Source organism: Saccopteryx leptura, chromosome 2, assembly GCF_036850995.1.
Source record: "Saccopteryx leptura isolate mSacLep1 chromosome 2, mSacLep1_pri_phased_curated, whole genome shotgun sequence".
Taxonomy (NCBI): domain Eukaryota; kingdom Metazoa; phylum Chordata; class Mammalia; order Chiroptera; family Emballonuridae; genus Saccopteryx; species Saccopteryx leptura.
The window spans coordinates 354,651,536-354,675,528 of NC_089504.1; the positions used below are offsets into that span (position 1 = coordinate 354,651,536).

General features: G+C 46.6%; 1 protein-coding gene across 2 annotated transcripts; it reads right to left on the reverse strand.

The window, feature by feature from the left end:
- Window positions 1-1,262: 1,262 nt before the first annotated feature.
- Window positions 1,263-13,760, reverse strand: SMIM36 (small integral membrane protein 36). 2 transcript variants are annotated; one of them, XM_066366425.1, is made up of 3 exons: window positions 13,218-13,760; window positions 4,755-4,998; window positions 1,263-2,516 (listed from the first exon to the last, which is right to left on the reverse strand). In XM_066366425.1, exon 1 carries the CDS (start codon window positions 13,667-13,669, stop codon window positions 13,388-13,390), a length of 282 nt encoding a protein of 93 aa, XP_066222522.1. In that variant the 5' UTR covers window positions 13,670-13,760; the 3' UTR covers window positions 1,263-2,516; window positions 4,755-4,998; window positions 13,218-13,387. The 2 variants fall into 2 exon arrangements, with proteins under 2 accessions (XP_066222522.1, XP_066222521.1); XM_066366424.1 differs by lacking the exon at window positions 4,755-4,998.
- Between the last annotated feature and the right edge of the window lie 10,233 nt (window positions 13,761-23,993).

Sequence of the window (23,993 nt, forward strand, 5' to 3'; positions counted from 1 at the left end):
GTTGTAAAGATGCACCATTGTTTTATTAACCCATTCCTGTTTTGGAACATGTAGCTTGTTAACATTTTGCTCTTGATTCATCTTTGTATGTATTCATTATATACATTAAACATTTTTATTTAAAATATATTTTTTTAATTCAGTGAGAGGAGGGGAGGCAGAGAGACACCCACATTCACCCTAGCCGGGATCCACCTGGCACACCCACTAGGGGGCGATGCTCTGCCCATCTGGGGTGTTGCTCTGCTGCTCAGCAGCCTAGCTCTTCTTAGCGCCCAAGGCAGAGGTCATGGAGCCATCCTCAGTGCCCGGGCCAACTCACTCCAATTGAGCCATGGCTGCAGGAGGGGAAAAGAGAGAGAGAGAGAGAAAGAGAGAGAGACAGAGACAGAGAGAAATGAGAGGGGGAGGTGTGAAGAAGCAGATGGGTGCTTCTCCTGTGTGCCCTATCTGGGAATCAAACCCAGGACTTCCACATGCTGGGCCGATGCTCTACTGAGCCAACCAGCCAGGACCTGTACATACTCATTATATACTTATTAATTTTTTCCATAGAAGAAATTTTTGAGAGTGGAACTGCTGGGTCAAATATTTTCAAGTTTTAAAGGCTTTTTGACATATGTACGTGGTCAGATTGCCCTGTAAATAACTTGTATGAATGTATATGCTCAGCAGTAGCATGTGAGCACTCATCTTCCATTATCATCACCATCATCACTACCATCACCATCACAGCTAATGTTTATTGAGCTATTAGTATGTGCCTGGCAAAGTTCTAAGCATTTTATTCATAACAACCCATTTAATTTTCACAACTCCTCTGTGGTCGACACAGTGATTATTTAAAATGTATGGTGGGAAAACCGATTATTTATGACTCTATTTAAAAAAACAAAAGTATCTAAGAAAAAGTAAAAAAAAAATTGTTATTTGTCCTATTTTAAAATCCCACTCTATTAAATAGCCACTGTTAAAAATTTGAATGTATTTTTCTAGATATTTTCTGTGCATATTAAAATATGTATATCACCTCATTAAATTTAAGTGCTAAACAAAACTGAAAACCCTTTTTGTTGTATCAGTGTAAAATATGTAAGTATATAAATGTACTTAAAAAAACACAGAAGAGATCATAGTTCATATAACATCAGACTCCTTTGCAATCAGCATTTTTCTTCTTTTTTTATAAAGATTTTATTTACTCATTTTAGAGAAGAGAGAGAGAGAGAAGGGGGGAGGAACAGGAAGCATCAAGTCCCACATGTACCTTGACCAGGTAAGCCAGAGTTTTGAACCAGCACCCTCAGCATTTCAGGTCAACATTTTATTTACTGCGCTACCACAGGTCAGACAGCATTTTTCTTCCAACAATACATCGCGGCCATCTCTCCATAGGAGGTCATGCAGATCTGCCTTCTTCCCTTTATAGTTGAGTGACACTCCATTGTACGAGCACGCCATACTGCCTTGTGTGTCTCTTTCTCGCCCCTCCCCGCCACCAACAGGCTGCAAGCTTTGTAAATCTAGAGTTCACTCGAAGGCACTTAGCAAGGTCTGAGCTCGTAGCTAGTGAACAATAGATCGGAAATGTTCTCTTCTGCGGGGTGTATATTTTCTCTGAAATTCCAGGTATGTTAAATGCAATTGTGAATCTGAGCAATGCCACCCTAAGCAAGTTACAAATCTCCAGGCTTCAGTTCATGCCTCTGCTAACTGCCTGGAGTTGGTGTGTATGTGTTTGGGAGTCCTAGCACCTTCGAAGTGTACCAATTAGTTGTATAATCCATAGCATCTCGAGTGGAGTGAGAAAGCACTAGGAAGGTGGTGGGAAAGCCTGGGTTCTGGAAGGACCGTGCCAGCTGGGACCCTGAGCGGGGCGCTGTTGCTTTCGGCTTTTCTTTGCTGTTGCCACGGGGAGGAGGGAAGTTGGGACTGGTAGGGCAATAGGGCCCGGTCTAGCTTTGAGATCTGATGAATCTACAAGTCAGAGCACAACCCACTTCTGCGAGCCATGTGGTAAGAAAGGGCATGACAGCTCATGTTCCCTGAAGAATCATTTTAACTCTTGGCGTGAACACTTGACATTTTTGAAGATGGAAAAATACAGAAAGGAGCGCATATGACAGAGTCTCAGAGGGAGCGGGAGAAGGGAGCCAACCCTGCCTCATGGTCTCCCAGAAGCAGAGCAGGAGGAAACCAGTTCATGCTACTCGTTCTCTCCTCCTTTAAGCACCTTCCAAACAGTGTTGCAATCATGATTAAGAATGCTGTGTTAGGAGGGTGTAGGGATACACCAGGTGGGGTCATATGTAAATTCACTTACTTTATTTAGAAAGTAAAATAAAAAGGTACCAACTTAATACATACAGCATGATGATTAATGTGTAATATATACATAAAATTGGCATAAAATGCAACAACATAGAGTGGTGGAGGTCTCTGGGCAGTGGTGGCGTAGGTGCTTCCTATTTTCTTCTCCATACTTTGCTCAAAGTTGCCCCGATGAATAGGCATTCCTTTTAAAATCAGAAAAAGATGTATAAATATTAATTTAAAAAAGAAACATGCAATTACACTAAATGCTATTGGAAATCACTTGGGGTAGTTAAATTCATTGTTTGTTTTCATTGTTTTCAAATTTACCTTAATAAACATGGATCAGTTTTATTTTTTTTATTTTTTTAATTTTTTTTTTATTTTTTTCTGAAGCTGGAAACGGGGAGAGACAGTCAGACAGACTCCCGCATGCGCCCGACCGGGATCCACCCGGCACGCCCACCAGGGGCGACGCTCTGTCCACCAGGGGGCGATGCTCTGCCGCAATCAGAGCCACTCTAGCGCCTGGGGCAGAGGCCAAGGAGCCATCCCCAGCGCCCAGGCCATCTTTGCTCCAATGGAGCCTTGGCTGCAGGAGAGGAAGAGAGAGACAGAGAGGAAGGAGGGGGGGAGGGTGGAGAAGCAAATGGGCGCTTCTCCCATGTGCCCTGGCCGGGAATCGAACTGGGGGCCCCCGCACGCCAGGCCGACGCTCTACCGCTGAGCCAACCAGCCAGGGCCACATGTATCAGTTTTAGAAGGAAAAACTGTAAAGCCAGGAGGCAAGGCCAGGGCCACCATCACAGCAGCCTTCTGGCCCATGCAGGTTCGCATTTGATTCGGACAGTCGGTAAAGAAACAGCGGAGCCAAAAACTGGTGGGCCATAACCTTTAATCCTACCTTGCACCCGGCGGGCAAGTAAAAATACACACTGGGCTCCAAAACCCAGTCACACTCAGTGCTCACAAAGCCACTGACTTATCCGAGTTTCCTAGAATCAAAGGTTTCTAGCTCACCAACCTTATTCTCCTCAGTTCCCCATTTCCTTCCTTATCCCAGATACAAACTCTACACAAACTGGCATCTCACTCAGCACTCCGCCATCTTGGCTGCTTTTCCTGGCCTTCTCCACGTGGCTTCCTCCCGCTGCTGGCTCTATTCTCTCTGCTCTCTCATGCTAACCTCAGGAACCAAGCGCCCAAACTCTCGTTCCGTCCCCATTTTATAGTGTAGAAATCCAAACCCTTAATCCAATATACATAATAGGGAAGTCTCTAATACAAAGTCACTTCTCTGAGGCATGATAGGATTGTACCACCTTACACCAAAAAGGGTAGGAAAGGCTTAATCCCAAAACCAAGCCCCAGGCTACAAGGATTCTGCCTGCCTTTAGCCCACCCCAACACACATTAATACCACCTGGGCAACGGCCTCTTTAACAAAGTGAGCATAATACATTTTATCTGCCCAACAAAAACAATCCAAAATTTGCCAACGACAAAAGTAGAAGTTGTTGAGTGGGCCTCTCAGCTGACTTGACTGGCATGTGACTGTTTGCCCTTCCCCTCTTACTCCTATCCCTGCCTGGAACTTAGACGTAAGGTCGAGAGCTGCAGCAGCCATCTTGTAATGAGGAGACACCCTCAAGGAAAGAATCCACTGGGGACGTTTGGGAGTCATGGACCAGGCTGAACCATCTTCCTCCCAACTTCGGGCTGCAGGAGAGAGAACAAAGTCCCCGTCAAATTTTAGCCATAGTATTTCTTGTCTTTCGTCAGTCACAGCCAAGCACATGTTCTACTTAATACACCCACTTAAAAACAAACAGGCAGCTTTTTAATTCCCAATCACTTGCAACCATCCCAAAACAAGGTTTTAGGGGGAAGTCAACTGAAATTCACTTCGGATGGAAATAAAAGGCACTGTTCTACTAAAAATTCAGGATGGCCTCCAAAGCGCCAAGGAATCGAATCTGTTTCATATTGTCGACATTCCATTTACCGTGGCAAGTTCATTATTTTTACATTTGGGGACAATACGTTTGTTAGTACATCCTAGTGACTAAGAAATCAATGCATCACCATATGCCAAAGCTGAGAGCATTTGTCACGGTTTATGCTCCTTCCAAAGAGTGCCAAACAGACCTTGACTTGAGGAAGCACCCACGTGGGGCCCGTTAACTTGAAATGTCAGATGGAAAACATGTTAGCAAGTGGGGTGTGTGCGTGCCTCTTGGGGAAGAGACAGACTCAACCCTCCGCTAAGCTTCCCTCTGCAGCTCCCTGATCAACAACAGCACAACCACAACCGTGGGCAGTTTTTCCGAACAAACCCTCCTGTCACTCCTTGCCTCATGCTAAAGGGCCAACAGGGAAGAGATAAGAAAGGTCAGAAATAGGGAAGGCTGCAAGGTCAGACGTGCCAGAGCCAGACGGACCTTGGAGGGTTGTTAATTAACTGCAAGGCTGTTTTTTTTTTGTGGAGGAGCAAGAGAAGCCTGATGCCTCCTGGGAAGGTGGCGATGGGCTCCAGTCGGACCCGGAGCAGTTGCCTCCAGGCATGTGTGGACAAGGACTGCACAGGAGAACCAGGCGCGGAGTCCGGGGGGCTCAGGGGCATCGGCAGGACCAGGTCCAGGAGAGAGACTTGCAGATATTGTCCTGGCGGGTCAGTAGAGGTGTCTCCATAGAGCAAAAAGGAAAGAGGAGAAGAGGAAGTTAGGGTGATCTGCACGGTGCTGGGGCCAGAATGGGTCCAAGAGGCGGAAGGACTCATTCTGTTGGTCTGATCGCTCAGTGCTGCCCTCTGGTGTCCTGCAGAGGCAGCTGAGTGACGTCCACCGGCCTGTCTCAGCTGCTTCATTCGGTACAAGGGCTCGGCTGCATTTTCCCAGTCCCCACGCTTTGGGAAGCCGAGCAGCCCAGCCTCCTCCCTGCTGCGCCTGGGACGGTTTGTATCCACAGGAGCATCATCTCTATTCTCCAACTGAAGTACAAGTCTTCCTGTCCTCAACAGAGTCGCCACCAAAGGATGGAGATTTTCTTATTGTGTTCAGTCCTTTACTGGGTACTGGGGCGGGGTTGGAACAGATATACGAGACTCTTGCTCATTGGTGGGGGTATGGAAGATCCAGCCAGAAAAAGAATCAAACGAAATGAGGAGGATTTATAAACTAACTTACCTTGGAATAAAAAAAACCCCCACAAATCAAAAAACCAGCCAAACAAAAACACTGATCAAGGAATTCTGGCCAAGCATCCTTTGCAGTGCAAAGACCTAGTCCAAACTGGAAAATCATTGTGTTTCATTTTATAAATAAATATCTCTTAGATCAGTGGTTCTCAACCTGTGGGCCGCGACCCTGGCGGGGGTTGAACGACCAAAACACAGGTCGCCTAAAGCCATTGGAAAATACATATTTATTATACAATACATTTTTAAATAAAATATGTATTTCTGATGGCTTTAGGCGACCCCTGTGTTTTGGTCATTCGACCCCCGCCGGGGTCACAACCCACAGGATGAGAACCGCTGTCTTAGATCCTTGATGGGGTTCTCATCCGCACTCATCCAGAGCCACACCTGGGTTAGATGAGGGGAGATGGGAGGTAGATTATTACTGCTACACAATCAGGAGGCAATATGGTATGGTAGAGTGTGCAGGGCGGTGGTCTCGCAGGTGAGGTGCAGGAAGACCCACAGAATGTACATATAACTTATAAATATAGGCATACGTTTATATATAATGCATAACTATCTATGAATCTATACTTATATATACTTATATAAATTATATGCATATACTTATATAAATACATGTATTGTTTAAAGACATATAAATGTATACTTATTTAAATATATATATGTACACTTCTTTAAATACACACACACACATACACACATACCCACAGCTGAATACTAAAATTTTCTTTACTGAAAGGAATACATGCTCAGAGGTGTTTGGAAACCACCAGTTCAAAGATTAGGCTTTAGAGTCTTAGCTGCCAAAAATATATAAAATTTGGAAAAAGAGAGTACCTCTTTGGGTTGTAGTGAAGATTCAAAAAATATTATGCAATGTGCTTAGATGTTCCTGCTACTTGGCAAGTGTTGGGCAGATAAAATATATTATGCTCACTTTGTTAAAGATGGCGCTGCCCACATGGAAGCCCATCGCCCAGGTGATTGCTCGGGATGGGAGTGATTATGTTAATATGTGTTGGGGGAGGGCTTTCACGCCAAAAGGTTTTAGAAGGAAGAGAGATCACGTTCCGGGAGAAGAGTGATTATGTTTTAGGAGGAGCCCATGCTGTAGGAGAGCAGAGAAAGGCCACGTGGAGGAGAGGAGAGAAGCAGCCAAGATGGCGGAGTGTTGAAGGAGAAGCCAGTTTGTGCAGAGTTTGTGCAGAGAGAAGGAGATGGGAACAGAGGTGAATAAGGCTGGTGAGCTAGAAACCTTTGATTCTAGGAAACTCGGATAAGCCAGTAGCTTTGTGAGCACTGAATGAGTGGGTTTTGGAGCCCAATGTGTGTTTTTACTTGCTCGCCGGGTGCAAGCTAGGATTAAAGATGATGGCCCACCAGTTCTTGGCTCTGTTGTTTCTTTACCGTCTGTCTGAATCAAATGCGAACCTGCATGGGCCAGGCAGCTGTGATGGTGACCGCGGCTACCGGCTTTACAGCAAGCTTTCCGAGGACAGAACTCACATGTGTCGCATGCATAATGGATCCCCCAGGCCTGGACCAACGTCTGTACAAAGTAGATGCTTTACCAATATCTGTTGACTGGATGGACTGGGGTCAGTAGGCATATGCAATGGCGTCCGCATTCACGTAACTCCACCTGGCCCTGCGCTGCACAAGCACCAAGGGTGAGGTCCACAGAAGTGAAAGTGGCGTCGTGGTTGATTCACGCCCAACATAAAAATACCTAAGTCACTCATAAACTTAGATAATTTTATTTATTTATTTATTTATTTATTTATTTATTTATTTATTTATTTTTATTGATTGGCTTTAGAGAGACAGAGAGAGGAAGTGGGAGAGAGAAAGAGAATGAGAGAGAGAGAAGCATTCATTTGTTGCTCCACTTAGTGCTATGTTCATTGGTTGCTTCCCTATGTGCCCTGACCACAACCTTGTCATTTTAGAAGGACGCTCTAACCAACTGAGCTAACTGGCCAGGGCAGGTACTTATTTTTAGTAACAAGTGATTCGCAGCACACCTTACAACTGCTGGCGATTCACCAATGTGCTAGCCATGAGGCCTGGGTATGACGGTCCGTACGCCTCCGCAGGGATGAGCCCACCGTATTACCACACTGAGTAACACCTCGCGAGCTAATCTGATTGGATCCCGCCACGGACATGTTTATACAGATCACTATGCAAACACCGCTTCTTTAGAAGACCCAAAAGAGGGAAACGGAGGGAAAAATTAATGAAAAGTTTAAAAGCAGAAGGGGTTAAGTTAAACAAAGGGAGCCTTTCTTGATGGTGAGGGTTGTTAAATTCAGTCTTGTTGCCGTTCAAGAAGCCACGGGTTTCCTCATCTGGAGCTGGTTTGGTCTCCCTGAGCACGGGTAGACTGAGTGTTACAGGCAAGCTCTTCTCCAAAATTCTATCACAATGTTAGCTTTTCTCAACTCCCCTTGTGACAAGAGACTTCTCACTGATAAGTTTCCAAGGTAAGAACGTCCTTATCAATTCTGACAAACAGTCCAGATTCCGAATTCCACCGCCACGTCCTGTCCACCGAGCCTCCTGGGCAATCTGAATCCCTCCCTCGGAGCGGCGGCCATGGATGGTCTCTCTTGGTCCCTCCGTCCTTCCAAACCAAGCCCTTCTCTTTCTGAGATCTTCGGAGCTTTGCAGGCGTGTCAATTTGAGATTGCAGCTGAGGTCACCGGCCTGTCACCCTGCCACACAGAACCAGCAGATCCCAGCATATGGCCAGGGTTTAATTTGATAACAGTGGAATACACAGAAGCCTTGAACAACAACAACAAAAATTAATATGGGCAGATCACTTCCTACTATCTCGGGAAGACAGGAAAGAGCTGAGATCCTCCTTAATCCTGGTGTCCCACAGACCTTATCTGGAACACTCAGAGCCCCAGAAGGGCAAAGTCCAAATGAGCTGTGACAAGAGAAGTAGATAATAAATGTTCTCTTACTTTGTACTTTTCAACCACTGCTGTTCCCGGGGAAGATAAGGTAGTGAGAAGAAGGCTGTGTCTCCCTACTCTTGGGCGACACGCCTGGGCTAGGTCTGCACTCTAGTCCTTGGGGGATTCTGCCTCACAGAGGGGGTCCTGTTCTTCGGTGCCCCCTGCAGTGAAGACAGGGAGAGGACAAATCCCGAACGCGGGGCTTTCAGCGCCCGGCATGCTGGGTCGCTCTGTGACTGCTCGGATTCTGGGCCGCTACAGAGCTAAAGGGCCAACTCCGGACTCAGTCAGAATCTCTGGGTCCCACTTATCAGATTCTTTTACTCTAAATATTCTGTGCGAGACGACCTGAAATGCCCTTGGTTCTAAAACAGGAATAATAGTTTCTCCCCTACACACTTTCAGGCAGGTTAAATGGTGCGCCCAGCACTTAGTGGCTTTTGAAGTATCTATGGGCTATCTGGAGGGACTTGGATTTTTTTAGGGCTAGTTCTGAGTCTTTTTTTTTTTTTTTGCTTCAACCCCATAGGTTTGCCGTTGGGCCTCATAACATCTTTTCTTTGTGACTTATCCCTTGTGCTACTTTGTAGCACTGACAGTTTCTCACTCCTGTTCCTCCCAATTATCTTTTACATGTGACCAAGGAAAACAAGCGATTGTCCTCCTGAAGACAGGTACTCTTCTTCCTCCTTTAGAAACATGATTGGTTCCTCTGCTTGGGCGGGATCTGTTTCCTAGGCAACTCCACTCAACTTGCCCTTCTAGCTTCTGCCCAAGGCTCCCTGTTAGCATGATGTCACTCTAAAAGAATGTGTCACTGCCCCTAAAGGGCCTTGAAACGGTAAGCTTCCCGAACCAATGTGCTAGACATTACCCCTCACACCAAATTAACTTGCTGGGATTGTCCTAAGAAAGTGCAACAAAGCGAGAGGCCTCAACAACGAGAACGTGCTGTCTCCAAGAGCTGGCAGCTGGGGGTCCCGGAGGGAGGTGTGCGCAGGCGCCAGGCGAGGATTCGTCCTAGGGTCTCTCCCACCTGCTGGCAGGGCCTTGGCAAGGGGCCACCTAAGTCCAGTCTCCACATGGCATTCTTTTTGTGTCTGGGTTTTCTCCTTTTTATAAGGACAGTAGTCACAAAGACCCCCACCCCACCCCATATGGATTCTGGTGGTGGTGGGGACACAGTTCTACCTAGAACAGGCCCTTTCTCTTCTTTCCAAATTTCTAGTACACTTCTCCTCAGCACTCCCATCAATGAGCCAAACCTGCCGAGCAATCTCTGGCCTCCGAGTGCTGACCCCACCCCTACCCCACTTGTTTTCACTGTATCTGCTCAGAGAATAATAGTGGCTTTTATTTTGTTGAAATCCTACCACATGCAAGATACTTGATGCATCTCATTCTACACCTCACCAACCTTAACGTCATACTCATTTTTAAGGTGAAGAAGAAGACTTGAGTGACCCATCCAAGCCTCCCTAGCAGGTAGTCACAGGAGACCTGAGCCCAGCACTTCCGGTGCGGACCCCTGTCCCAGTCCACCCGGCCCCAGCGTCTTACAGAACGACAGAAGACAATAATATTCTGGCCGGATTACACTCACTTCTTTCTCTTCCGTTGGAACGCATGGTCATTTTTATTCGGAGGAGAAAAATCAGAAAGACCGATTATTCCACAGACCTCATGGAGCAGCTGCCCAGATATGCAATTTTAGCATGGCAGAGAGACAGGGTAGAGCAAACACGGGGTCGCTCCTGTTCCTGAACAGCTGCAGACAAAACCAAGAGCAGAAGGCGACACATCTTGAACTGACTTCCAATCCCGCCTCCCACGGGGACCAGCTGTGTGGTCTTGCACAAACTCCAGTGCTTCCCGGAGCCTTTATTTCCTTATCTTCAACTTGCTTTAACCATGTCTCTCTCATAGGCCAGGGGGAGGGTTCAATGAGATAGGAATAAAAAGTCTCCTGCGTGGAGTGGACTCCTGATAAAGCTCTGTTCTCTCCCTGTCTCCCCTCGCCTTGGAAGTGTCCCTCCTACAGCTAGCATCCCAATTAGGCCACACACCGCCTTTGTTCTAATAAAAATTGTGCCGGATAGGAGACTAGTGAATTAAAAGTTGACGAAACAGGGTATCCTAAAACCCTTAAGGGAGCAGAAAATAAGGCAGTGTTTGAATGTTTCAAGTACCTTCTTGGTTCTAGCTGGCAATCCATTCTGCTAGGTTTCAGGACACTGGTTTGAAGGTCACAGTGACATTACTCATCATTCCTTTGGGAAGTAAAGCGTTATTTCAAAAATAAGAAATGAATGACAAAGTTTTAAAAGACTGGCAGGTAAGAGATAGGGCTCTAAAAAGACCACTAAAAAGGCAAAAAGGAAAAAGGAAGTAACAGGATCTAAGTCCCAGGTCTGAAGCCAAACACTCCTGGGAAAATCTCTCTTCTTTCTGGGCTGGCTTCCTCACTGGCGAAATCCTTAAAGGCACTGCTGGTTCTTTTAGATTCTATGTCAGTGGGCACGCTATTCAGATGAGCTTGTTTTAAATGCTGAGAAGCTGGTTCCTGCTTGAAGAACACAAATCACACTTTTCTAAGTGTGATTAGGAAAGTTGGACACCTTTTATTTCAACATTCATCCAGGAGTCTTTTTATATAGTTTCCTTCTTCCCTTTTCATTCTCTCCCTGGACTTGATGTCTGTTCCCTTTATCTGTGGTTGTTGTAATAATTAGGTTTTTTTGTTGTTGTTCTTCTTCTTATCCTTTGCTTCTTTTGCTTGAAAATTTTTTTTCTACCCTCCATGTCTGTTAATCAATTGGCCCCAATATGAAACATATTTGACAATATTTCTAGTTTTTTAAATGTTGAATGGATGTTACTTCATTTCTTAACTTTAAAATTAGATGAGTTAAACATTTCACATTTCTCTCAGAAAGCTAAGTTAATTAGTATCATCATTACTTTTTGTAGTCCACTGTTTTTGCTTTTCTTTCCCCTCCAGTGAAATATGTGTTCCCATGATGGGGAAAGAAATAAAAAGGTCGGTGTAGGGGAAGTTCTCACTCGGGAAAGGGCAGGATCTCAGAAGCTGCCTGTGAATTGACCGCATTTTTTCCATTCATTTTACGTGTTCACTATTAAATTGGAGATGGCCTTTTGCCCATAAAAAACTCCTCTGTTTCTTTATATCATTTTCAAATGATATATTTAAGAGAAAATATAATTTTCTGATAATATATGAACAGAGTTAAAAATAAATACTATCAATCTGAAAACAAAATAACTGGGATTATCCTTCTTTTTGTTCTGGCTACTTAACAACCCAAAGGCACAACAATCCCCATTGCTGGAGGCAACAGGGCTTCAGTTGCCTGCAGGATAAACCGAAACGATTTCCTCATTTTTTTCCTCCTTACTTTGGAAGCCACCAGACTTTTCAAAATCAGCGACCTCTATAATTTCTGCTTCCAAGCCTTGTTTATGTCGTTTCTTCTAAAATGCCATCTCCTGTCCTACATACACTCCGTGCCCCTAACACATTTTTGTCTTTCTAGAAAATAGCTGCTTATCTTTCAAGGCAAACCATCTTATCTTTGATGCCTGCGTCTAGGGTGAAATTGTCTATTCCACATTATTCCAACATTTCTTGAGCCCCTCTTGCATGCTGGGCACTCATGTTTCTATGGACTGTGGCCCTCTTCGTAGATTTCTAGCAGAACGTCTGCAATGCGTTCCTGTCCTCATGGTCCTAGGTCGTGCCTGACCTCTCTCTTCCTATTAGGCAGCAGCAGCGGAGGGCAGGGCTGTGGCACACGCGTTTCTTTGTATTTCCACACGAGGCCTCCTTGGGAGAAAGGCTTAGTACACCAGCAAGTGAACGTGTAGGTTGCTCCGAGCTCGGGGAAGAGAGGTTTCATAGAAACATATACACAATGGAGATAATCATTTGAAATTGTAGAAATAGAGGAGTGAGCAGGGGAACAAATGGATTAGTTAGTAGCAACAACAAAAGGCCGCGAGAAGGGTGTGGGCGGTGCTGGGCTGTGGAACCGCAACACTGCGCAATGACTCCTGGGAACTCTGCGTTGGACCAGGTCCGGTTTGAGGACTGGAACCCAAACTTCTTGATGAGAATGAAGGAGAATAATATAACAATCATCCTAACAGCTAACCCTCTGTGTCTAGCACTGTCTCAGTGCATGCAGTGAATTAACTTGCCCCAATACCCGAAGAGCCGACAGGGCTTACCAGCTAGCCCTGAGCTGCAAAGCAGTAGCCCTGGTCACGAAATGAGTATTTTGGCCTGTCACACAGCCAGTGAGGGGAAGAGGCAGGTTTGAATCAGGCTCCAAGCTTTGTCCACTAACCACAATGCTCTATAATTGCTGTGTTTCCATACTGACTCACAGTGGGAGTCGTACTGTGAGGACCCAGCATGTATAGAAATAATAACAATCTAAGGTCTGGAAAGGTTCAGTGATTAACTTGAAAAGAAAGGATTTGCTAAGTATAGGATACATTGGAGCTAGTCTCACTCCTCATCACACACACACACACACACACACACACACACACACACACACACACACTCTATTGCACTCTCTTCTTTAAACCCCTACTCAAATGCCAGTCTTTCCTAGAAGTTGCATCATTGGGAAGGTACCAGTAACCAGCTTCCTTATGCAATAGCATCCGGGAAACTTGACCATGTACCACTTTCGGTTTCTTACCTTAAACACCTGCTTTATCCATAGCGGGTGCCCAGGGAGCAGGAAGTAGGAGGGGCTCCCACTCAGGTTGGCCAAGCCGGACTGCGTGCTGAGAGAGTGGTGGCTTCTTGGAGAATGTTTTCTTTTTCCGGAATGTCTTGTGTTTTTTCCACTGCGTCCCTCCACCAACCTCACACCACCGTGCTTTTCTTCCCGAGGGGAACAGAGTTTCCAAAATGGAGACCGGGTCCCCTGGCCCAGGGCGCCCGCGGCATGCTCTGCTGCATCACCACCAAGCGGAGGGAGGGCTGAGCGTCCAGGGTGGCCTCAGGCGCACACTCCTTACTGGGGTCCTTGCCTCGACAGTCATACAGCACGCAGGAGACGAGGAAAACCAGGAGCAAGATGACGTAGCTTGCAACCAGGATGATGAGGTTCAAGGTGACAGGGTCGATCTCCAAGTAAAACTCCATGATGTCTCTGTCACGGTTGGGAAGTGGGTGTAGAGAACAGCAACGGGGCCATGCGGGGACTGCAGGGAGCAAAACCCTGATGCGTCCCAATAGCTACATTGGCTCTGGAGTAAAAATACTTTAATCCCCAGGGCTCTGGGAGACCTCACTGATTAAAGCTGCTCAGTTTAATAACTTAAGCTCTTGCGGTTAATACTATGGCCACCAAAACACAGAAGCTGTCTTCTAAGAGAAAAAAGATGATCCAAGTGTTACCAAAGCATGATGTTCGGACAATTTCTCCTCCCAACCGACAGTCTGGTGAGCCAAAGTAAGTGCTGTTAATCAGTGCGCCATCGAGAAATTGGATTGCCCTGAAAAAAACCGTGGTCAGCTTTTAAATAAGGGTGGTTTAAATGCCTAACTGTCCATATGTGGAGTGCCTGGATAATCAGGTCCATGGGCTTTGGGAACGGGTGAGTTTCTTTGATAGGAGGAGCACAACTCAGGCCTGACATTTCCCCCTTTCCTCCATTTATTCTTATTTTTTAAAATTCATTCATTCAAAAGTACTTTTTGAGCCCCTTCTAGGTTCCAGGCCTTGTGCGAAGCAATAATAAGAGAAACATTTAGTCTAAGAATGAAGACGGATATTAAACCAATAATGGCATGGTCACTGTTGATGAACAGTAGACGTACATTTATAAGGGACAGGAGAAGGGACTAGGAGAGCGTAGCCACAGAGAGCAGCATTTATGAAAGGTACGGGAAGAGAGGAGCCTGGGAAATCAGAGTTGCGACAAGGGCAGCATGCCTGGTATGTGGAGGAAGAATGAGGAGCCTGAGGGAGGTAGAGAAGTGGGGGTCAGGTTGCAGAGGGACTGGGGGCCGTGCTAAGGACTTGGCCCTGCATCCTGGAGAGAGCCTGAGGGAGGTAGAGGAGTAGGGTCAGGTTCAAAGGGATTGTGGGCCGGCCGTGCTAAGGACTTGGCCCTGCATCCTGGAGCAATGGGTGCCATCGAATCCTGAATCCTTCGATTCAGGGAAAGAGATGGATCCAATTTGCATTTGAAAGAGGTCTCCTTGGCTGCTGTGTGGAGGCAGGAAAACAAGCTGACTGAAAGAAAGGTCAGAGAGGCCCTGGCTGGTTGGGTTGGCTCAGTTAGTAGAGTGTCAGCCCAGTGTGGTGGAAGTCCGGGTTTGATTCCTGATCAGGGCACACAGGAGAAGCAACCATCTGTGTCTCTACCCTACCTCCTCTCCCTTCTCTCTCTCTCTCTCTTTCTCTGTCTCTCTCTTCTCCTCCAGGAGCCATGACTTGGTTGGACCAAGTTGGCCCTGGACACTGAGAATGGCTCCATGGCCTCACCTAAGGTGCTAATATATCTCAGTTGCCAAGCAATGGAGCAAAGAACATCGCCCCATTGGGGGTTTGCCGAGTGGATCCTAGTTGGAGCACACACAGCAGGAGCCTGTCTCTCTGCCTCCTTGCTTCTCACTTAAGGAAGGAAGGAAGGAAGGAAGAAAGAGAGAAAGAAAGAAAGAAAGAAAGAAAGAAAGAAAGAAAGAAAGAAAGAAAGAAAGAAAGAAAGAAAGAAGAAAGAAAGAAGAAAGAAAGAAAGAAAGAAAGAAAGAAAGGAAAGAAAGAGAGAGAGAGAGAGAGAGAGAGAGAGAGAAAGAAAGAAAGAAAGAAAGAAAGAAAGAAAGAAAGAAAGAAAGAAGAAAGGTCAGATAAGACAGATGTTCCTTGATTTATGAATCATCATCCGCCTCAGTGGTAGTTATGGCCTCGAGTTCTGGAAAGAACCAGCTTCATGGCAGTTGCCCAGGGCTGTATCCTTGGAAGGGCCCCACATTCAAGTTAATGCTCTGCTATCCTCATCTTGAACTTTTCCAGAACTTTTTTTCTTATGTATACTAGCCTCACAAATTATGTATCTGGCCTTGGTCTCATCTATGCATTTTTGGCCAGACAGGGCCATTTTTCTGAGAGCTAATAGGACTCTTTTGGTTAAAGGCCAAAGCTCCCCGAGGTTGGCCAACTTCTTACACTCATTAAGCTTGAATAGCCTAGCGACTTCCGGTCTCGCTCCTCTGCCCAGCCTCCGAGGGAGCCCGAGTGCTTGGGGAGGCCACAGAAACGTCTCCTTATCGAGCTGGTGGCCCTGTGCAAATAACAGATCTCGTGCTTCTGTGGTCTTAGACGAACCTGTGGAATTATACTCGAGAATGCAAACGGTTCCCAAACACCTCAGGGTTAGGGTCAACCTCACTGGAATCAGTTGGAGTCCTTCGGAAGACAGATCCCTGGCTCAACCCTGGATCAGATGAATTGGAATCTCTGAGGATGGAGTCTAGGAAGCTGCCTCAGACCATTGTGATATGCAGCCAGGATAGAGAAATCATGGCCCCAGAGGTGGGAAAGAAGGACGGGTAGAAAACGGGCCACCAGAGCCTCGGTTGGCTGCCAAGCGATGCTCCAGGAGGCAGGCATTCAACCCAGAATTCAACACGTTCCCCGTCCTGAGTCCAACAGGCTCATTAGTTCACTGGGTAGAGGGAATGAGTCCTTTGTCCTGGTGGCAGTTCCCACTTACCCAGCTCCTAGGAGACTGATGTTTGGAACAGAATACCAATGTATTAAGTTACAGTGAGAACTACGACCGCTGTGGGTCGGGAGGGCCTGTGCGGGCATGACCACAGCTCCTCCTCCCTGGAGGCAGCTCGGCAGGGTCCACCGAGAGTCAGCAAGCTGCTTGGTCAACAGGACGTCGGAGTGGACCGGCTGCTCTGTGCACGGGGCTCCCAACCCCAGCAGGGCCTCCAGGGGCAGCATTGGGTGTCAGTTATCTCTGCGTCTACTCTACACCCTCAATTTCTGTCGTCAACTGACGTCTGTGCAGCCCAGGCGCTTGCAGATCACACTATTTTAGGGAAGTCCTCGGATGACTTGAAATAGACGACACAAGGATTTGCTAAGATTGACCCTGACATGGGAAGGAACTACCTACCTTTTAGTTCATATGAAATTAAGCTGAAACATACATGCAACAACGAGGTTCTATCAAGTGGCGTTTCCCCCCTGGGGTCCAGTTTCCTCCCAGCAGCAGTGATAATCCCTCATCGTGGTGGCTGGTCCGGTCCGCCTCCTCTCGTCTTGCATTGCCTCTGTTCTACTGGTTCTTTCCATGGTGTCTGTCCCCAGAGTGTTTTGTTTAAGGCTTTTGTTTTTGACTCGGTATCTTATTACTATCTGAGGAGGGGTTTTTTTTTTGTCCGTGTACCTATCTGTTCTCAGAGGTCATTTCAAGTCCAGCCTTGTGGAGGCTTGGATTCTTTCCAACGTATCTGGTGAAATGTTGGCTTTTGGTTTTGCTTAATTAACCCCAGGGTGGCTGCGTTATTCATACTGTGCCCAGCCTCCTGGGAGCATCTTTCCTTCACTCTGTCTTTAAGGCACTTTCCTCTTGTGCCATCTAGTGGCCAAAGCAGAGACTGCTAAATAAAGCACAAAACTTGTTGACAAATGACAATTTTGGGGGGGGGGGGGAGGGCAGTCGTTTCTCATCAGCGGGAAAAGGTGACATAGGAAAAGAAAAGAAGCCACATTTCAGAACAACCCCTGAAGGTAGTCAGGACACAGTCATTTCTTCATTCACTTACAAGCACGTACTGTGCACCGACGTACGATATAATCGTACGTCATTGGCGTAGGTGCTTTGGAGTGTGATGATGGGGTCCATACGGAGACTGCGCAATGTGCCCAATGTCAGCACTAAGGCAAAGCGGAAGTAGCAGCTCCATCGTAGGAAGGAGGAACGTGAAGCTCAGAGAAGTGATGGAATTCTAGTTAGCTAGTTCTCATTCCCTTTCTCCCTCTCACCTATCCATCTCTCTTTTCTACTGACTGAAAGATAAATCAAATACCTACCGAGCATGCCCTATGCATGTGCTCTGGGGCATTCAAAACCCAACCAGGTCACCGTTCCATGGGTTCTCAGTTGTATACACACGTGTGCACGCTGTAGTCCTTTTTGTCTGCTGACCTGGAACGTCACTGAATAATGCGGGATCAAGGTGTGCTCTCTGTAAAGGCATTTCTAGGCGACCACCAGGTCACTGTTCCATGGGTTCTCAGTTGTATACACACGTGTGCACGCTGTAGTCCTTTTTGTCTGCTGACCTGGAACGTCACTGAATAATGCGGGATCAAGGTGTGCTCTCTGTAAAGGCATTTCTAGGCGACCACCAGGTCACTGTTCCATGGGTTCTGTTATATACACACGTGTGCACGCTGTAGTCCTTTTTGTCTGCTGACCTGGAACGTCACTGAATGATGCGGGATCAAGGTGTGCTCTCTGTAAAGGCATTTCTAGGCGACCAGAGTTTATTCTTTAAAACACCAAAGAGGTTTTTTTGTCGTTTACTCTAGATACAGATTGATTTCCAGCACTGTTTGCAGAGTGCCTTGTGTCCTCAGGTAAATGCAGTCTCCCAAATATCCTAGTGCAGCTTAAGTTTTAGTAACTTCGGAGGTAAAAATGTCACAAACTTAGGAGAGAATAATTGTAAGTTTGTATTACAGTTGAGGATATTGAAGATCAAGGAAGCAATGTGCTCAGGGCCAACAGATGGTGAATGACAGAAATAAGCTAAGTTTTTTAAAAATTCTAGTCTGATGTTTCTTTTTTTTTCCAGGGGAACTATTGACTAGATGGAAGGGAAGATGAGAGAGGGCGTGATGCTGCAGGTGACGGAAAAGTCAGAGTGGCAGTGAAAAGGGCCAAATGCGGCCTGGCCTGTGGGGGCGCTGTGGAGGAAGCATCCACCTGGAACGCTGAGGTCGCCGGTTCAAAACCCTGGGCTTCCCAGTCAAGGCACATAAGGGAGTTGATGCTTCTTGCTCCCCCCACCTCCTCTCTCTCTTCTCTAAAAAAAAAAAATGAGTAAATTAAAAAAAGAAAATAACCAAATGTGAGCCATCTATTATAGATTTTCAAAAGTCCACGTGACCTCAACTCTGGCCCTAAGAGCTGACTCTGCTCCCAGTCCACCGCCCTCCTCGGACTCCCAGGCAGGGTCTAGTGAGCCGCTCCGCTGGGAGCTTCTGAGAAAATACTGCCGCCCTTCTATCACAGAACAACTTCAAGATACTTTTTCCCGCCTAGACTGGGTTCGGTAGAGTCTCTCTGACTGTTTCGGATCTATTTGGAAACTCAGAATGTGAGCTGATTTGGAATTAGCCATTGTTTCGCAGATGTAATTAGTTAAGATGAGGTCAGACTGGAGAAGGGTGGATCTTACATCCGCTGACCAGAGTCCTTATAAGAAGGCCATGCGAAGACAGAGATGCACGGACAGGAGGATGCCACGTGAAGATGGCGTCGTGGGATGCATCTCCAAGCCGAGGGGCACCCAGGGTCTCGGCCCCCAGAAGGGAGGAGGGAGACACGGGGCGGGTCACGGGGCGGGTCCTCCTTGGGAGCCTCGAGATGGAACCAGCCCTCCTGACGCCTTGATTTCTGGAGTCCTGTCTTCACTGCGGTGGGAGAACACACTTCTTTTTCTTTAAGTGACCGGTTTCATGGTATTTTATCGAAGCAGTTCCGGGAAACGAATACACTGTCTATTGCTTCTATAAAGCCAAGGATGATTTGGAGCAGGTTGGGGGGGTATATAGGAAGTTCGTTTAGACCTCCTGTCACTTCCTCTTGGCGTTTGTCCCCTCCAGCCCTGGGCCTGGTTCCTGGCTGTGTCTTCTCGGGTGTGGCTCTGTGAACAAAATGGCTGAGGTGAAAGAAAATTTCTGCATGTGAAACTTTCTTCTATTAAACAAACAAACAAATACAAGACTTTCAGTTTAAAATAGCACCTGGTTGGCAGTCTCCAATGTAACCTTTTATATCTTCCCAGTAAAACTCCTTGGAAGACACAAGAAAATATAGAAGCCTATAAAAGAAGTGAAAATCAGTGTAGGGGGGGTGGGAGGAGGGCAAGATTTTTAAGATGTGAACGCATGGATGCTCCCTCGCCCCTTCCCAAGAAAAGTTTAAACCCGTTTCTCTCATCCTTCACCATCAGAGTCCCTGAAACTAGGGACTCTCGGGAGAGATAAGCCCCCGAAATAAACAAATTCATCATTCCTGAGCTCTTTTGTAGACTTCTGTAAATGTCTACCGAAGCCCATGCACTCGGAGCTAGGCACTGTGGGAAGAGCAAAGGCTATTTTTAAAATGATAACACATTGGCTTTGTGTATCAAGAGCCCAAGAACAGAGCATTTATACCACAGGCCAAAATTATAGGAAAGGGGAAGTGAAGAGTATGAGCAACTCTTCTGCCCTTAAGGCAGTAAGAGTCGAAATGGGAACCCTAAGGAGCTAACACGAGCTTAGATGTTACGATGCCCCTAGGAAGACCCTCACATTCTCCCACGCATCCACAGGTGGAGAGACTATGGACACCGTAGACTCACCCAGAGGGGTACTTCAGTGTAGAAAGGCTTGAGGCTCTGTCAGGTTCCTGGAGAAACCTCACGCCTTGTCTGACACAGAGCGGCCATGTGCTGGAATCGTAGAGCACACTGTCGGAGGAAGGACGCCAAATGGACCAACAGATGAGTGGAACTATGCTAAGTTCTTCATCTTAAATGTAAAAAAGATAAAAAATCACCATTTCTTTATGGTGATTAGAGAGAAAACAATTTTTTAGCTTGCATAGGAAAGTAGTGACATGTAGTATTTCCAGAAAGATAATTGCACCATGCTAAGTCACCTGCTTTTAAGGATAGCGGATTTTATCCCTTCCCTGGCCTGCCTTCCTTTCTTCTGTTCCTTTCCCTGTTCTGGTTACAAATGTTTCATTCCCATGTTGACATTCCCTATTGCCTTCTCTGAGTATCACACCATCTGGAGGCATTCCACCTTCCTTTTGGCTCTAGACTTTTAAAGACCTGTAATTGGGGCATAAACAGTGAGAGATGGCTACTTCAGTCAATTTCCTGTATAGGATTTCTGTAATGTTAGTGTTCATTTTATTTTGATACATGGATTGGACTTGGGAAGACATGCGTAGATTTCACATGCACCTTTGGCAACAAGACACAGGGAATGATCAGATGCAACTATGACTCTGAGGATGCTAATTTTCAGGATGCCAAAAGCAACCCAGAGGGAGAGATGCATGTCAGATAGAGTAACAAAACCCCGGTGGCTCTACATTCAAAATATATCAAGAATCAAACCTTCTTATAGCATCTTCACATCTTTTTTTATTTTATTTTTTATTAGAGTCAGAGAGAGGGACAGATAGGGACAGACAGACAGGAAGGGAGAGAGATGAGAACCATCAATTCTTCTTTGCAGCACCTTAGTTGTTCATTAATTGCTTTCTCATATGTGCCTTGACCAGGGGGTTATAACAGACGGAGTGACCCCTTGCTCGAGCCAGCAACCCTGAGCTCAAGCTGGCGAGCCTTGCTCAAACTAGATGAGCCCACACTCAAGCTGGTGACCTCAGGGTCTCGAACCTGGGTCCTCCGCATCCCAGTCCGACGCTCTATCCACTGTGCCACCGGCTGGTCAGCTTCACATCTTCCCCTTTGCATCTGGTCTCCATTGTCTCCACTGCCGCCTGAGTCAACCCTTTCGACTAGTCTGTCACTCCATCTTTCCCACTGCCCCCCACCCATGCTCTTCTCAACACAACTCGAACAGACCTTTTCTTTTTTTAAGATTTAAAAAAATTATTTATATCTATTTCGAGAGAGGAGCAAGAGAGAGAGAAGGGAAAGGAGCGGGAAGCATCAACTCCCATGTGTGTCTTGACCAGGCAAGACCAGGGTTTCGAACCGGCGACCCCAGCATTCCAGGTCTATGCCTTATCCACTGCGCCACCACAGGTCAGGCATGAACACACCTTTTCAAACAGAAGTCAGGTCATGTCATTTATTTGCTTTCTCATTTCCCTCCAGAGAAAGCCGACATTCTACAAGGGCAGTCAGGGACTGCACCAGTGCCCTGACCCACGTCCCTCCTCTCCTGTCCACGCCCTTCCCCTCACCTACTCCACTCCAGCCATGCCTGTGCCCCTTAGGCCAGTGGTTTCCAGCCACTAGTCTGCCAGAAAGTTTGTGCTGGTCTGCGAGAGAGTTAACCACCACCCTAATGTTGTTTGAAGATTACAGACCCAATGATCTTGGTCGAATCTGCTTATGCTTAGGGGGGGTTCTGCCTTCACGGTGCCTGGAGTAATTCTCCTATTTTAACCGGTCCGCAAGTGTAAAAAGGTTGAAAACCATTGCTGTGGACCCTCCAAGCCACTCCGCTGCTCTGTCTGTCGGAAACGTCCTTCCTTCCGTCATCTGCCCAGCTTGTTCTTTGACTCCCTTGGGTCATCACTAACGTGTGACTTCAGGGGAGAGGTTTTCCATGACTGCCTCGTGGGGAATAGTTACCCTCCCTGCCTAGAGTGCCCGCCTCCTCCCTCGTTCAGCTTTATTACTCTTCATAGCACTCGTTTCCAGCTGACATCCCACTCTAAGCATCAGTCACCTCATCAGAACGTAACCTTCATGAGGGCAAGAATTTTGTTCCGTTCACTGCTGTAGCCCAGCCTACCGCCCACAACATGGCTCGTTGGAACAGGGGTCCCCAAACTTTTTACACAGGGGGCCAGTTCACTGTCCCTCAGACCGTTGGAGGGCCAGACTATAAAAAAAACTATGAACAAATCCCTATGCACACTGCACATATCTTATTTTAAAGTAAAAAAACAAAACGGGAACAAATACAATATTTAAAATAAAAAACAAGTAAATTTAAATCAAGAAACTGACCAGTATTTCAATGGGAACTATGGGCCTGCTTTTGGCTAATGAGATGGTCAATGTGCTCCTTTCATTGACCACCAATGAAAGAGGTGCTCCTTCCGGAAGTGCAGCGGGGCCGGATAAATGGCCTCAGGGGGCCGCATGTGGCCCGCGGGCCGTAGTTTGGGGACCCCTGCGTTGGAAGCTTGAAATTCATGTCTGGGAATGGATGAATGAAGGAACCATTCACAAATACACCTCTTTATGTCAAACTGTTTATTATGAGATAAATGGTGATGAAAGAAGACCTCCTTGACAAGGGACTATAGCAAATATTATAATGAGGAGGAAGAGCCTAGGCTAGTGTAATGGGCTGAATTGTACCCCCTCCCCCCGAGAAGTTTATATGGTGAAGGCTTAACGCACAGTGCTTCAGTCTCAGGGACATGTAAAGCAGTGACTAAACTAAACTGAGCCCACAGAATGGGTCCTAATCCAATCTGACCAGAGTCCTTAAAGGAGGAGACAATGTGGATACACAGAGAGACCCCAGGGACATGTGGGACAGAGGGAAGACCACATGAGGACACAGTGAGAAGGCGGTCATCTGCAAGCCAGGGAGAGAGGGAGAAACCGCGACAGAGGAAAGACCACATGTGCACACAGTGAGAAGGCGGTCATCTGCAAGCCAGGGAGAGAGGGAGAAACCGCGTCCCCTGACACCTTGATCTTGCACTGTGGCCTCAGAACTGCTGGGAAATAAATTTTTCTTGAAGCTACCTCATTGGTGGTATTTTGAACTGTAACTCTAGCAAACTAGTATACTTAACTTCAGGGAAAAGTAAGATTTTGAGTCAGGCTTTGAAAATGCCTGAGTCTACTTATATGAAGCCAGATGGGAAAAATGAGCTTGTTAAAGGTTTGTAAGATCCTGAGCAGGCTGTGGCACAGTGGATAGAGCATTGACTTGGGACACTGAGAACACAGGTTCAAAACCCCAAGGTCACCAGCTTGAGTGCAGGCTCATAGACATGACCCCATGGTCACTGGCTTGAACCCAAAGTCACTGGTTTGAGCAAGGGGTCACTGGCTTGGCTGGAGCCCCCAGTCAAGGCACGTATGAGAAGTAATCAATAAACAACTCAAGTGCTGCAACTACGAGTTACTGCTTCTGATCTCTCTCCCTTCCTGTCTGTCTCTGTCTCTCTCACACACTTAAAAATAAAGTTTGTGGCCTGACCTGTGGTGGCGCAGTGGGATAAAGCGTTGACCTGGAAGTGCTGAGGTCGCCGGTTCGAAACCCTGGGCTTGCCTGGTCAAGGCACATATGGGAGTTGATGCTTCCAGCTCCTCCCCCCCTTCTCTCTCTCTGTCTTTCCTCTCTCTCTCTCTCTCTCTCTGTCTCTCCCTCTCCTCTCTAAAATGAATAAATAAATAAAAATAAAAAAATAAAAAAAATACCACAGTTTTTAAAAAATAAAATAAAATAAAAATAAAGTTTGTAAGAGTCTATCCAGTAGTTACAGAGAGCTCTGAG